The 13,782-nt window shown below is 45.6% G+C and overlaps 1 protein-coding gene across 2 annotated transcripts; it reads right to left on the minus strand.

The window, feature by feature from the left end:
- Nucleotides 1–538: 538 nt before the first annotated feature.
- Nucleotides 539–12,874, minus strand: zfyve1 (zinc finger, FYVE domain containing 1). 2 transcript variants are annotated; one of them, XM_076273077.1, is made up of 11 exons: nt 11,291–12,874; nt 10,205–10,709; nt 9,673–9,887; nt 9,071–9,177; nt 7,915–8,023; nt 6,777–6,874; nt 6,576–6,693; nt 6,076–6,246; nt 4,416–4,596; nt 3,805–3,921; nt 539–2,301 (listed from the first exon to the last, which is right to left on the minus strand). In XM_076273077.1, exons 1-11 carry the CDS (start codon nt 11,765–11,767, stop codon nt 2,069–2,071), a joined length of 2,331 nt encoding a protein of 776 aa, XP_076129192.1. In that variant the 5' UTR covers nt 11,768–12,874; the 3' UTR covers nt 539–2,068. The 2 variants fall into 2 exon arrangements, with proteins under 2 accessions (XP_076129192.1, XP_076129191.1); XM_076273076.1 differs by having other exon boundaries at nt 3,805–3,945.
- Nucleotides 12,875–13,782: the final 908 nt, after the last annotated feature.

The following is a 13,782-nucleotide window of genomic DNA, read 5'->3' on the forward strand; positions in this document are numbered from 1 at the left end:
CCCACCACCATGAAGAAACCTTTACATCTACTGTTATTTTGAACCCATTGAGACCATAAGTCAACCCATTTTTAAAAGATCTAGGAATATAACACAAAGTTAATTAAAGCACTGTAATCTTTAGGAGTAAGCAAAAATATCTTAGCAAAGAATAATTTTGTCCCAATATCTACTGAATGGAAAATATTCATCAAACTTTTAAGCTACGGTAATATGCACTTCCCCCAGGTTCATTTCTACAATGGTTTTACTGTTCTGTTAAAGCCAATCTAATTGCCAGCGCTCCCCGTTGTATATGCTGGAAGGCTGCTATATACTGCAGCATGTCATTTTCCCTATCGATACTGAGCCCAAATTTAATTGGATTTAATCGAATTGTGTTCTTATGAATCCTAATGGAATAAAATTGGGTTAACTGATCCGATGTCCAGCCTTAGTGACTGTATGAAAAGTTGACATAAAATGATCTTAAATACGAAACTGAAAGGTGATTGTGGGAACTATAAAAACCATGTAGCAAATAAAGACAGTTACACTCTTCAGATGTTCATATGTTTTAATTATATCAGCATACCTGGTGCAGAAAATAGGATGGTTTAACACCTTAGTTCCTCTATAAATTACAGTCCTTAGCTGTCCTTACCCAAACCTGTATACTTTTAGTGTACCTGAAAGCTTATTTTGCAGCCAAACGTAAACTCACTGAGCTTATTGAGAAGATATTACACTGATTATGAAGATGATTATGACCATGATGAGACCGATGTAGCTACATGAGACTGTACAGTCCTTGGAGGGGGGGAGCAGGGGAGGTTGAATCAGTCCAGAATCTATCGTCTGATTGGGTGATGTGGCGTTAGCCAGCACGTTAACATCACGCGCAACAGTTTCTGAATGACTCCGATCAGAATGATCTCTGCACCTTCAGACATTTTGAGGGGTGAAATTAATTTAGAAAAAAACGAAGTCAATGACAGAATAAGAAATTTAAAAACCTAAAAAAAATAATAAATGGCTATTAAGAATACATTTCCATTATAAAATGATGGCTGGCAGCCCATGACCGTTTAAAACCTATCAATGATCTGGATAACAGGCAATTAATCATACCGATACATATCATGGAGTATATCTAACAATGCTACATTTAAGGATGAGGGGGAAATGGGATGGGGTTGGGGTTAAGGTTGTGGTTGCAAATAAAATCAAAACATTAAAGAGGACATCAAGTTAGACCTGATTCAAATTATAAATGGTCAAAGTGATGTCATGGATGACAAAGATGGGGGATTTGGACTGAATATATGTTTATTGTTTTTATTGGGTTTGTGTACCTGCCCTCAAAGTTTTCTGTGCTACAATCACACTTTCATTATTTAACCCCGACTGACAACTCTTTGAAGGGGTTAAACTTGGCTAAAGCTGAGGTGGCAATGTAAATCCAATGCAAATGAAGATAACCATATTCCACAGTCATCTACTGTCAGTCATCACACTTTTTACTTTCAGTCAACAGCTACTTCTCAATGAATGGAATGCCTCAGTTTTAGCCAATACAAGTATGAGCGTAACCTGGGGTCAATGTGCTTATATGTGTGTTTAAAAGTGATTGGTAGACACATCAAATCGGTTAACTGCAAGAGATTGTCACGAGGGTTTCTGTTCAGCTTTGTGTCAGCGTTAGTTTTAGATGCAGATCAAAAAGAGTGTGTGCAATGTGTCTCCTTGTGCTTTCCCAGAGGACTGAGAGAGCAGGCCACCATAACCTTAAAAGATTGAGCGTATAAAGCATAGGGAGGGGAGGGGGGGGGGGGTTATAGAGGCAATGCAGTTTCTTTTCCTTAGTTGGATCCCATGATATAAGCTGCTACAAGCCTTTACCGGGCCCCACCCATCCTAGCCAAGCTAAGCCAGATCCACTTCTAAAGGGGAGAGGAGGAGGACTCAAGGTTGTTCTGAGGCCTCAGTGGAGCCCTCTACAGGCAGTCTTCCACTTTTCCTCCTCTTCCTCCTCCTCCTTCTTCTTCTCTCTCCCTCCTTCACCCACTGGGGCATCTATCCTGTCCAGTTAGAGCTCCCCTCCCTTCTGGCTGCAGCCACTGCAGACCCTCACCGGGTGGTCCCAGCCACGAGAGGGCACAGGCCTGCGGTCCAGGGAGCACTCGTCGCACACGCCCTGCCCGCATGCCCGGCAGTGGTGGATGGAGAGGCGGGCGCTGAACTCCCGCTGGCACTGGTGGCAGCACCGTATGTCCTGGTCGGGCACCCAGTAAGCAGGCCGGGCGGCATCCTTCACCAGGCCTGAAACACGGGAACAGAAACACGCATCTCAGTGTGGGAAGTGTGTGAAGGTGAGAACGGCTGATGTCCGCAGCATACAGATGTAACAAGGATGGAACTGTGCAGCATTTCAACTTGTTTTTTTGTTTTCTTTGTACTCTACAACTAGTAAAGGGATGAGATAATGTATAGTAAGATATATCTAAAATGTTGCCAAAGTGACTTGTTAAAACTCATGTTGTCCTGGTGTAGTGTCTACATATAACCACCAGATGGCGGTAAATTGCCAAAAATGCCTTAACACTCTATTCCAGTGACTGAAAAATCCTACACTTTTTCCAGACCTTTTCCAAACTGATTATTTGCTTTTTGTAATTTTGTTAAAAACAATGTGTATTTTTGTTGTGATTTTGACAACTCTCCCTCTCTTGCCTTTTCTCACTATTGTATACTGTAACAATATATAGTACCACTGATTACTTATTGATATCAACCATTTTGATTTCCAGTAATACTAACCCACTCTACATCTCTCTTTCTTCCCCCTTACCTGACTTGTGAGGTATATCATCACCAGTCTTTAGCCATCCGTGTGCTTGGCCCTCCTCTCACCCATCTCACCTGAAGTCCCATCCTTGACTGCCCTATTACTGTCCCCCTATCTGGATTCCTGGCCCGTACAGCCTAGCGACCCATCACCTGCCTATGACAACTCTGCCCGGATTCCTGGCCTGTCTGCCAACCTACCACATGCCCCTTGACAACTCCTTTCCCCTGGACAATTCCAACGCTGGACTTTCTGTCACTAAATTAGGATTAATGCACTATCATACCGGTTACGTAATCATCCCACCTCTTGTAACTTTCACCTCAGGTGGCTTTAAACACCATGTCCTATTCTCTACACCTGACTATTATATGCATTTGTCATGTATACAGACCTTACTGTCCTGTACTGACCCTAGGCAGATGGGTAAGGCCCTTGAGTCGTGGATCTGCTTGAGGTTTCTTCCTATATGCATCTCCAATTCTAGTGAGTTTTTCCTCGCCCCTGTTACCCATGGGCCTCTCTCTTTCTTTTCTTCCTTTCTTTTTCTCTGATTGTCTACACTCAGTAAAGCGCCATGATACATGTGTAATGTTTTGGCGCTCTATAAGCACAATAAATTGAAATTGACATTGATATTGTCACTCTATTCAATCTTGTCATCAAATTTCCCTTTTCCAGTATCCCATAATTCCACACTTTTCCAGACCTGCGCAAGCACCCTGTCCACGTATGCCATGAGCACCACGTCTTGGCCACATAGCTCCCCACTCACACAGAGGGATATCTATGGCGGTAACCACTCACCCAGAGGGATATCTATGGCGGTAACCACAGCTCCCAGACGGATATCTATGGCGGTAACCATGGATGCCATGAGCACCACGTCTTGGCCACATACCTCCCCACTCACCCAGAAGGATATCTATGGTGGTAACCACTCACCCAGAGGGATATCTATGGCGGTAACCACTCACCCAGAGGGATATCTATGGCGGTAACCACAGCTCCCAGTGTGTTCTGCACCACCTCTCCCACTTTCCTTGGGATCAGTGTCCCCCCTTCCTCCTCCTCCAAAGCTGCGTCCAGTAGCTCTGCTTGAACGACCAAAGAAATATCTGATGAAGCAAGCCAAATTCACTCACTTAATGACAGGGAACATTTTTCAAAAAAAATAGTTCTGAAAGAAAACATTTGATTCATGATGCCATAGTGTATTAATAACATACCAGTTATATAATTGCATAGGAGTACCATAAGTAGGGATTTAAAAAACTGTTTGGAAAGTCATTTTCTGTTGGAGAAAAAGTCCTGAAAGCAGTCCAATGACTGATTGCTTTGTCAGAGCAAACATATTTGCTAGTAATTGTGTAAAATGGTCATTGTTGTGGGAGAGGCAGTAAAATTAAAGAATAAACTGAGGAAAAAATTCAACATGCTCTGCCATTCTGCTCAGGATCAAATGTCATAAACAACTACATTAAGACATTTTAAAGACTTTTCAAGGACCATGGGGACCCTGCATTTGAACCCATAACAGTCCACGCTTAACCTGGCTTGGTATGTATAGTAGATTTCTGCGCACTACCTTCTGGGATGCCACGGTTCTGGAAGCAGGCGTCACAGACCCGCACTGGAGCGAGTCCCCAGCCTCTCTCTGGCACGGGCCGGGCCTTGGACGAGCAGGCGTCACAGAAGCCTTCTCCGCAGGCACGGCAATGGTGCTTGGAGTCGCTGTCCTGGAACGCCTCGCCACATTTACGACATTTCTGGAACCGAAACAAACCAAAACACCACTGCCATCACGATCACATTAGAAATGAGGCGTTGTAATCGCAGGTATCTTTGGCTGACGTGTTTGACGTGTAAGATCACTATGACAGCCTCTGAATGCATGTTTTGTGGAATTCCGTTCATGGGGGGCCATACAAAAATAAATGTATGTGTAGTGAATGTGCACCGATCGGCCTGTAGATGGTGGAGTTGAGCGAAGGGTTGAACACACCCACACGCAGACACACACAAACACACACACAAACACACCCACACACATACAAGACACACACACATCAACGCACGCAGGCACACACACACACAGAAATACACAAGCACACACACACATGCACACACACACACACCATGACATTCCGTCAATCTATTTTCATACTGTCTTTAATTTCAATGTCAATTTGGCATGATGCTATGGCCACAGATCCCACACACATAAAGACTCACACACATCCACGCATGCAGGCACAAACACACACAAACCATGACATTCCGTCAATAATCTATTTTCATATGTCATTAATTTCAATGTCAGTTTGGCATGATGCTATTATGGCTACAGATCTCAGTGAAAACAAATCACCAGTAGCCTGAGAAATTACCACAAAGCTGTTAAATACTCTCCGATATTTGTTCGTTTTCTCAAGAATAGCCTATAGCTTAGATCTGCCACAGGGAAATGTCAAATGCTAACTTTGAAAACTGTTTTGCAACACTATCGTTTTGTGAAATCGCAGTTCCAGTATAGCTCATCATTGCTTTGGTGATGTTTCGTCTCACTGACAGAAAACAAGGCAGTGTTTTAGTCAAAGACGGGATTGTTTAGTCAGACAGGATTTTTTTAGAACACCAGCGTAACCTTACACCATCAGTCAAAAATTTTCACAATGTCATGAAAACAAATGTCATTTTCCAGACTGCTTGCTAGTTAGGTAAGTTTAACCTAGTTTGATGGCTATCAGAAAGTGACCGCCCGTCCCCTTTTTTCGAGTAGGCCTATGTGTCACTTAATATTCATTTCTATACAAACCAAGACGGCGGATTCCTAAAGACGCAAGCATCAATCCCATAAGGGTATCTTATTCTGTATTTGTACCAAAAATGACATCGTACAGTGATTCGAAGAGCAGGAAACAGTGTTGTAAGGCTGCGTGTACAAAACCACTTCTTTAGAGATCAGCTGGCTAACGTTGCTTTTGTCAGCTGCCCGTTACGCCAGGTTAAACCTTTTATTATTTTATACGTTTAGTTTCCCATGTGAACAATTTTTATGGTCCCCGGGACACCGTTAATTTCGAGCCCTGACTGGGCGGCGGTCATATTTTGTAGCACTCCGTGTTTTAGTTTCAAGGATCCATATTAGCTTTGCCAAAAGGCCCTGATGACCTTCCCATGGTCCCGACAGTGATGTGGTGATTGGAAGGGGCTCTTGGAGATTGCGCCCTACCGGGTTTACTCACCGTGATGAGGGAGTTGGGTGTCCAGTAGGCCGGGGCAATCTGGTCGGTGAGCCAGGAAGTGACTGCTTTTGTGGGCTTGACGCTGAGCTCGGAGAACGACTGGGATATGAAGCTCACGCCATCCAGGAGTCGCTGGGCAGCATTGTTGTTGTCTTTGAGAAAGCCGTCAGACTGGGCAGGAAAAACGCAATGGGAGTGAGAGAAAGCCGTCAGTGCAAGGGAGATGCACATTCCTCTTCCACGTTTGTAACTGCCATCTTAGCCAAGAGCCCTAGTGAACAGCTAAACGCTATGTATACTAGTTAGTACAATGAATGCAAATGTCTGCAACTTATTAGCCAAAGAAATAACAGAAAATGTCACATCATGAATGCCACCATGGGTTAATCTAAATGCTACTCAACATCTGACATAGAACAGTGTCTCTGGGATTTAGAACATCCATTGTATTGCTTGTATGATCACATCATTCAGAGCGAGTGAATCGCCCATGATCTCACCCCTGGCCAGATGTGCTGGATCTCCGTACGGACCACTGTGTCGACGGGGTCTTGGTTTCCGTACCAGTACTGTCTGCTCCGGTAGATGACTGAGCAGTTGGGGCATTCAATGACGTACCTGCAATGTCAGCCTCTCATCAGAATAATGTGACACATAACGTGACTGCTAGCTGAAGTGTATGCTGTCAAATGACGACTCACCCGGACCAGGCATAAATAGCCAGACCAAACCAGGGCGAGTCAGAGGATGCTGTTGTTTTGGGAACAACGATGACCTCCTTGCCCTTTTCATAGCATGCCTGAGGGGTAAAGTCATCTCATTAGACAAATAACAACACACACACACACACACACACACACACCCACACGCAGGCACACACACACACTTTTTTCGAAGAACTTTTTGCACACTGAATTGCTGAAGAGGGAGAAAAAGAATGCGCCCAAGCGAGTCGTCTGAATCCAGGTCTTCTCTGATACCTCCCCTCCTCTGCAGTGTCCTGAGGGGAGGCGCACGGAAGAGTACACGACTGGATTGCTGACTACGCAGCCACCCAAGGGCAAGGGCTAGATGTTCAGAGCTGCAGAACACTGCATTGCCCAACCACAGGTTGACTGACACACAGTTCTTTGCACATCCAGATGTTTTTTTTTTTTACCATATAGAATAGACAGACTAGTATATCATTGCAGCACACTAAACTAGAGATGAGTAGAGCCAGCATAAAGAGTTAGGAACATTCAAGCATATACTACATACATATTACCCTATGATTCTACTATTCTAGAATGGATGTCAGAAGGACATTGTGTATAAATGTGTTCTAAATGCAGGTGGCGATGATGAACATGTGTGTGATTTTAAACCAGTCCTATTTTGAATCCAAAATAGCAGTGGAGAGATTTAAACAGACAATAGTAATGGCCATCAGCAATAGCAGTGCTTTTGTGGGCATTGTTGAGCAGGTTGTGAGTAGGTCAGCAAACCATGTTACCACTTAGCTGTCCGTCTTGCTCAATACCACACTTTCAACCAGTTCTGTGGGGCTTTCTCATCTGTCTTTTTGTCCATCCTCCCTCCCTTCCTTCCTCCCTCTCTCCAGTCTTAGCCCCTCCTAATTAATTTTGTGAGGGAACGATAGGAGGATGGAGGAATGGGAGAGACCATGTTCCTATCGTTCCTTCACAAAATTAATTAGGAGGGGCTAAGACTGGAGAGAGGGAGGAAGGAGGGAAGGATGGACAAAAAGACAGATGAGAAAACCCCTGTGTGTACACTAAAGCGCCAGTCACACCTCTGTCCGTGAGACCATGCAGTCGGACGCTGGGAAGTAATCACCTTGCAGGTGTAGATGCGGTTGTCACAGTGAGGGGAGTAGCGGCAGCGGTGCTTGGCCTCGTGCGGCAGGCCCTCCCTCAGGTGGTTCATGCTGTTCTTGCAGCCCGACCTGTGAATGGGACGGCAGCACACAGAAACCCCAATAAGGCTCCCATATGGACATGTATACAGATCATGACTGACCTAGACAGGGGCTTGACAAGCCCACTTCTAATGGTGCAACAACACATGACATTTTTGAATGTGAAGTAATAGTGTGTTATTAAGTAGTATTGGTGCGTGGTGCATAATTACACAATTTCTATGTGTATGAGTATATGAGCACAGTATTGGCTCGATACCCGATGCCAGTGTCAGTAATAGTGTGTTATTAAGTGATATTGGTGTGTGGTGCGTAATAATTAGACATTTTTTATGTGTATGAGTATATGACCGTATTGGCCCGATACCCGATGCCAGTGTCAGTATTGGTGCGTCCCTAACACAGATCATGACTGACCACGGCTTTAAGTTAATTTTTCAAAATAGCTGATTGTGCATGTCCGCTCTATGTAATACTTATGTGTATGCAAAATTCCTGACAGTTCCTGATCACCAAACGTTTGTTTTCCTTCCCTGTTGGTTAGCAGTTGATGTAGAAGCACCTAGCATAATTTGACTTCAGTGGTGACAAGTCCTGCTGTGAGAGAGAGAGAGAGAGAAAGAGAGAGAGAGAGAGAGAGAGTGAAAGAAAGAAAGAAAGACAGAGAGAGAGAGAGAGAGAGAGAGAGAGAGAGAGAGAGAGAGAGAGAGAGAGAGAGAGCGAGCACCTGCAAAGTGGTTCTGTGTGCGTGTGTCAGTGTCTGCATGGAGTTACGATTCATGAGTCAGAAGTTGGTCCGTCCGGTCCCGCATTTACCCCGCTCCAGTGTTAGATTATAGTTATCAGACAGCACTGTAAAATGTGTGTGGGAATTTCTCGCATTATGATGACTAGAGCTGCGGGACTTGAATAAATGATGTGCTATACCCGCAATCCCGCGCTGAAATTTAGGCCCTGACTGACCTAGACAGGTGCTTGATGGGTGCAACAACAGATGCCATTTTGTAATGTCTGTGTAATAGTATGCTATGTGGTGTTCAGAGTAGAGTCCAGTGGAAGGGGGAGGGAACTGACCCACAACTAAGACAGATACTGGAGCAGGTGAAGTACTCGTCAGGGAAGAAGGAGTTGCTCGCCATGTGTTCCTCGGGAATCTCCCCACTGAAGCGTTCACTCAGGGCCTGTGAAACCAAAGTCGCTTTCAGCTGATGTGATAATCATACACATGTGGAACGGCTTGACAGGACAGGCACACCACCAACACAGAAAACCCACACTGGTGTTTACAGAGAGAGTCAGACAGACACACATTCCCCATATAATTAAACACACACACACGCACACACACACACACACACACACACACACACGCGCACGCACACACGCACGCACGCACAGACACACACACAGACGTACACGCGCGCGCGCACGCACGCACGCACAGACACAGACACACACGCACACACACACACACACACACGCACACACACACACACGCACACGCACGCACGCACGCACGCACGCACGCACGAAGGCACGCACGCACGCACGCACAGACACACACACAGACGTACACGCGCGCGCACGCACGCACGCACAGACACACACACAGACGTACACGCACACACACACGCACACACGCGCACACACACACACACACACACACACACACAGACCTGTAAAGCCTTGTAAATGACGCTGGCAGAGCGGGGCGAGCGGGTAGTGTTGTTGTCCAGCTGCTGCTCCAGGCTGCGCAGCAGGCCGCTGAAGTCGGTGGGGGGGTTGTAGGTGCGCGTGCCGCGGTACTGGACAGAGCTGAACGCCTCGGGGAACAGGCCCAGCTTCCGGAAACGTTCCTGCAGCAGCCTCTCGGCCGACTCGGACGGCTTGTCTAAACAACGGAGGAGAGAAACAACAGCTGGTTGTCAGATTTTTTTTTGGTCAGCAGAGATTTATGACTGCTGAAGAGCCAAAGTGATTTTGTGCAGCTACAACTACATACTATAAGGTTGCACTATGTTCGCTCTTAATGTCTGGTACTCAAATTTCTTGACTGAATCACAAGCCATATTTCAATATCATGTTTCAGCATTACGCTTTCTGTTCAAACAGCTTATCATGTTGTCTTGTTAGTTTGCATTTTTTAGCTCCAGTTTCAACGTGTGTTCTCTGATGACTGCAGGTCCACTTCTGGACTGGCCTATTCACCTGAGCCCAGGAGCTTGGTGTGGACAGTCTCGTGGAATATGATGACTGCGGGGCCCAGCGTAGACAGCGGCACGTCCAGTCCGCAACGCGCCGTGGTGGCCTTCAGCTCCTTGGTAAAGTGCTTGAGATACGCGTCTGAGGCGTCGCCCAGGAACTTGAAGAGGTCGTCGTGGAGACGGTCGGCATGCGTGCGGTAGATGACCAGGTCCGACACGGCCAGAACCTTCAGCAGCAGCCGTGTGCGCTGCCCTTGATTGGCCCCGGCACCCAGAAGGCCTTCCGTGTCCACAACAACCACCTTGTGGATTGGGTCCAGGGCGACCCAGACCCCCACCGTGCAGGACTCCTGGGTGGGGGATGTCTTGAAGACCTCCCGGCCCAGGAAGAAGGTGTGATTGAGAGTGTGGGACTTGCCCTCTCCGGTGTTGCCAAAGATGGACACGACTTTCAGGAGGTCCTCTGGCCCACAGCCCAACCTCCTCACAAAGTCATCTTCATCCTGCACCTAGAGGTGGGGCACAGGTATCACAACACTGATACAACAACCACTTCAGATTAGAGCATTAATGTGTCATTGTCATCACCCCCACCCTCATGCAGCTCCATTGGTTGCCAGTCAAGTTCCGCATCATTTACAAAATCCTGCTTCTCACCTACAAGGCCCTCCATGCTCTGGCCCCTAAATACCTTTCTGACTTACTCCACCCCCACACCCCTCTGCAGTCCCTCCGGTCCTCCAACAAGGACCAACTGGCTATACCCCGCACCAGACCTAAGACCTTTGGGGACAGGGCCTTTTCTGTGTCTGCCCCAACTCTCTGGAACCAGCTCCACCTCCACATCCGCTGTGCCTTTTCTGTGGGCCTATTCAAAAAACACTTCAAAACACATATTTTCACTGAGGCCTTCGGCCTCTAATTCCCTCAACATCCCATCCAGTGCTCCTGCACACACACACACACACACACAAACACTTACTACCACCCCTTCTTGTAAAGTGACCTTGAGTTTCTAGAAAGACTACCAGTTGCCATTAAGCATTATGTTTTTAGTATTTATTTCGATACAGGTCAGTTGTATACCAACCTGCATATCTTCTTTGTCATCCACCAGAAGGAAGCTGGAGACTTTCTCTAGTTTGGCTTTAAGCACTTCCAGTTCTCCATCACCACCTGCTGCGGGGTTCTTCTCTGGTTGTTTGGCAGAGGGATAAGGTGTGAGCGGATGTTTCCGTTTATTCATACCGCTGTGGGTGCGCTTCTGACAATCCAGGCACAAGTTGATTTTGCAGCCCTGACAACGGACTACTGCCCGTAGTCGTCCGCCGTTCACGGGAGATCCGTTCTCTCCTTTACAGGAATCACAGAAGGGCACATGACCCGGCGAGATCCTAACTCGATCGTGGTTCCTCATACGTTCCTGCCTATGGAGTTCCAGCTCACAGCGCACACACTGCAGGCTACCACACTCGTCACATTCGTAAGCGGCCTCATCTGAACCTCCGCAGGCATAGCTCTCCTGGCACACGAGCATGGTGTTCATGCCTTTGTCTTGTCCACTCATGTGTTCTGAGGCTTAAGAGCTGAGACGGTAATATTATGAACTTATTAACCCAATAACGCTATGATCTCTAACACATCTGAAGAAGTCCGGAATAACCTATGCGGTTTTCAACTGCATTGTGATATTAAGACAATGGTACATAAACAAATGGATTTTCAACAAAAATGTGCCTTAGCAAGATTACCTATTAGAGAAGACACAAACTAAGCTTACAATATGGCACATCTATGGTATGTAATCCAAGACCGAGTATAGACAGCGAACAAAGTAGTGACATTACAAGAGAGGCTCCTAACTCAGCATGTCTGTCTATGCACGGCATAAAATAAAATTGGATTGCGATATGCGAAAATCACAGAGCCAACGTTATATATTTTCATTTAAGGCTTTACAAATAATCGTACAATGAAATATTCAATATGAACTATAAATAGATTTGTTGAGAAACTTGCCTTGCGTTACACTCCGTTTACAGCTTGACCATTACAACAATCGTATGGTGAACATGTCCAAACATGTACTTCACACGAGCAGCCCGCGGAGCTTTCAAACCTTTTTGTAGAGGTATAATGATAACCGTCTATTAAGAATCACAATTCCCCTACTTTGCTAACTCACTAGCAGTGTTTGTGTACAACACTATTGTTTGGACTGCTAGCTGGTTTAGCCTTCAGCTTGCTAACATAAGGGTGAAATAAACAAGGTTACGGACAACATGTAAAACACCGCAAAAACGCGTCAACTCAATAACGCAGAATAGTTAAATATACACACGCATCATAACATCGATATCATCATACACCCAATAAGTTTCCCGACATCAACACAACAATATTCGCTCTCTAGAGGCTGCGACCTAGCTAGCAAAAGAACTGAATTTAAAACCAGGCAACTTGCTAGCAGCTAGCCGCATAGCGATATACATCTTCATCGTCCAACTGCACAGCCGTGTCTTTGTACAAACTCTGCTTGTAAGAACATTAATTTTAGATACTGTGCCGGTTGTGAGGGAGTCATAATTTTCAACCAGCTTGTTTATAATAATTCCCCTCCTCCCCAGGAGAATGTAGTGGACGTTACCAGGTCAGATCAGCTGATCGGCTTGTTTTCAACAAGGGTTCAAAGGTGAACGCGCGATGCGCAGTGCCTGTTGGGAAAATGAGTGCAAACAAATCGATAAACAAGTTCCTCAAGTTGATCCAGTTCAAACATTTGTGAAGTTTTTACGCATGCCACATGACTTATGTGAATCACATTGGATATTATTTTCTAACCACGTAATGTGTTGTTGATGTTATATGGCAAGATGCAATATGGTGAGAAATCAAGGCTGTAACTTTTTGGACCACGTTTTACATCAGAAGATGTAGCCTACAACGCGAGTGCATTGCTACCTTTACACTATATACAGCATATCATCTAATATACACATGTGCGTATGCTGAAATAAATCATGTAACTTGCTTTGCTCCATGTATGCGCACACGGAGGGTATTGCTCCTGTCAGTCAGAGGAGGGCGCTCTATCATTAAATGTTACAGAGCCGTATCTGAAAGTAGGGATGGGCAGAACGAGGCTTTGTGAAACAACGAAACGTTCGAAGCAATTGCGCCGGAATGTGTCGAGGTTTCGAAACAATCCGACACCCGTAACTCCATGTTAGCAAAACTAGCCACTAGATGTCACCATCACATTTTGACCGTGAAGCACAACTGCTTCAGACGAAGAATATAAATAGCCAACATGGAACGCACGACTTCGTCCACAGCTACGTGGTTGAGTGGTTAACACACTTGCATTCGGCCGGAGCGTCCGGTGTTCGATTCCCTGCTGGTGCTTAGAAATTTCAGACTATATGCCTTCTATAACAAGAATATTTTTATATCTGCCAGTTAGATGTTTTGTTATTTCAGTTTCATAGTACATTATCCTTTGGAATATGCTGGAGAGGAAAATGCTACAATGGTTTTAAAATGTAGGCTATGCTTATGGCCCAGGGTTTTTTTGGGAACATG

The sequence above is a fragment of the Alosa pseudoharengus genome, unplaced genomic scaffold, assembly GCF_046254945.1.
Source record: "Alosa pseudoharengus isolate Yale_2024_CS ecotype anadromous, Long Island Sound unplaced genomic scaffold, YU_APseudo_1.1 YU_APseudo_1.1_scf_7, whole genome shotgun sequence".
In the NCBI taxonomy this organism is placed as follows: domain Eukaryota; kingdom Metazoa; phylum Chordata; class Actinopteri; order Clupeiformes; family Clupeidae; genus Alosa; species Alosa pseudoharengus.

Coding starts and splice junctions, on each gene's coding strand:
- zfyve1 (XM_076273076.1), bottom strand. CDS start 11,767: ATGAGTGGACAAGACAAAGGCATGAACACCATGCTCGTGTGCCAGGAG. Junction 9,888..10,204: donor CACCAAGCTCCTGGGCTCAG/GTGAATAGGCCA, acceptor TCCGTTGTTTAG/ACAAGCCGTCCGAGTCGGCC. Junction 2,302..3,804: donor CGCCATAGATATCCCTCTGG/GTGAGTGGTTAC, acceptor CCCGTGTTTCAG/GCCTGGTGAAGGATGCCGCC.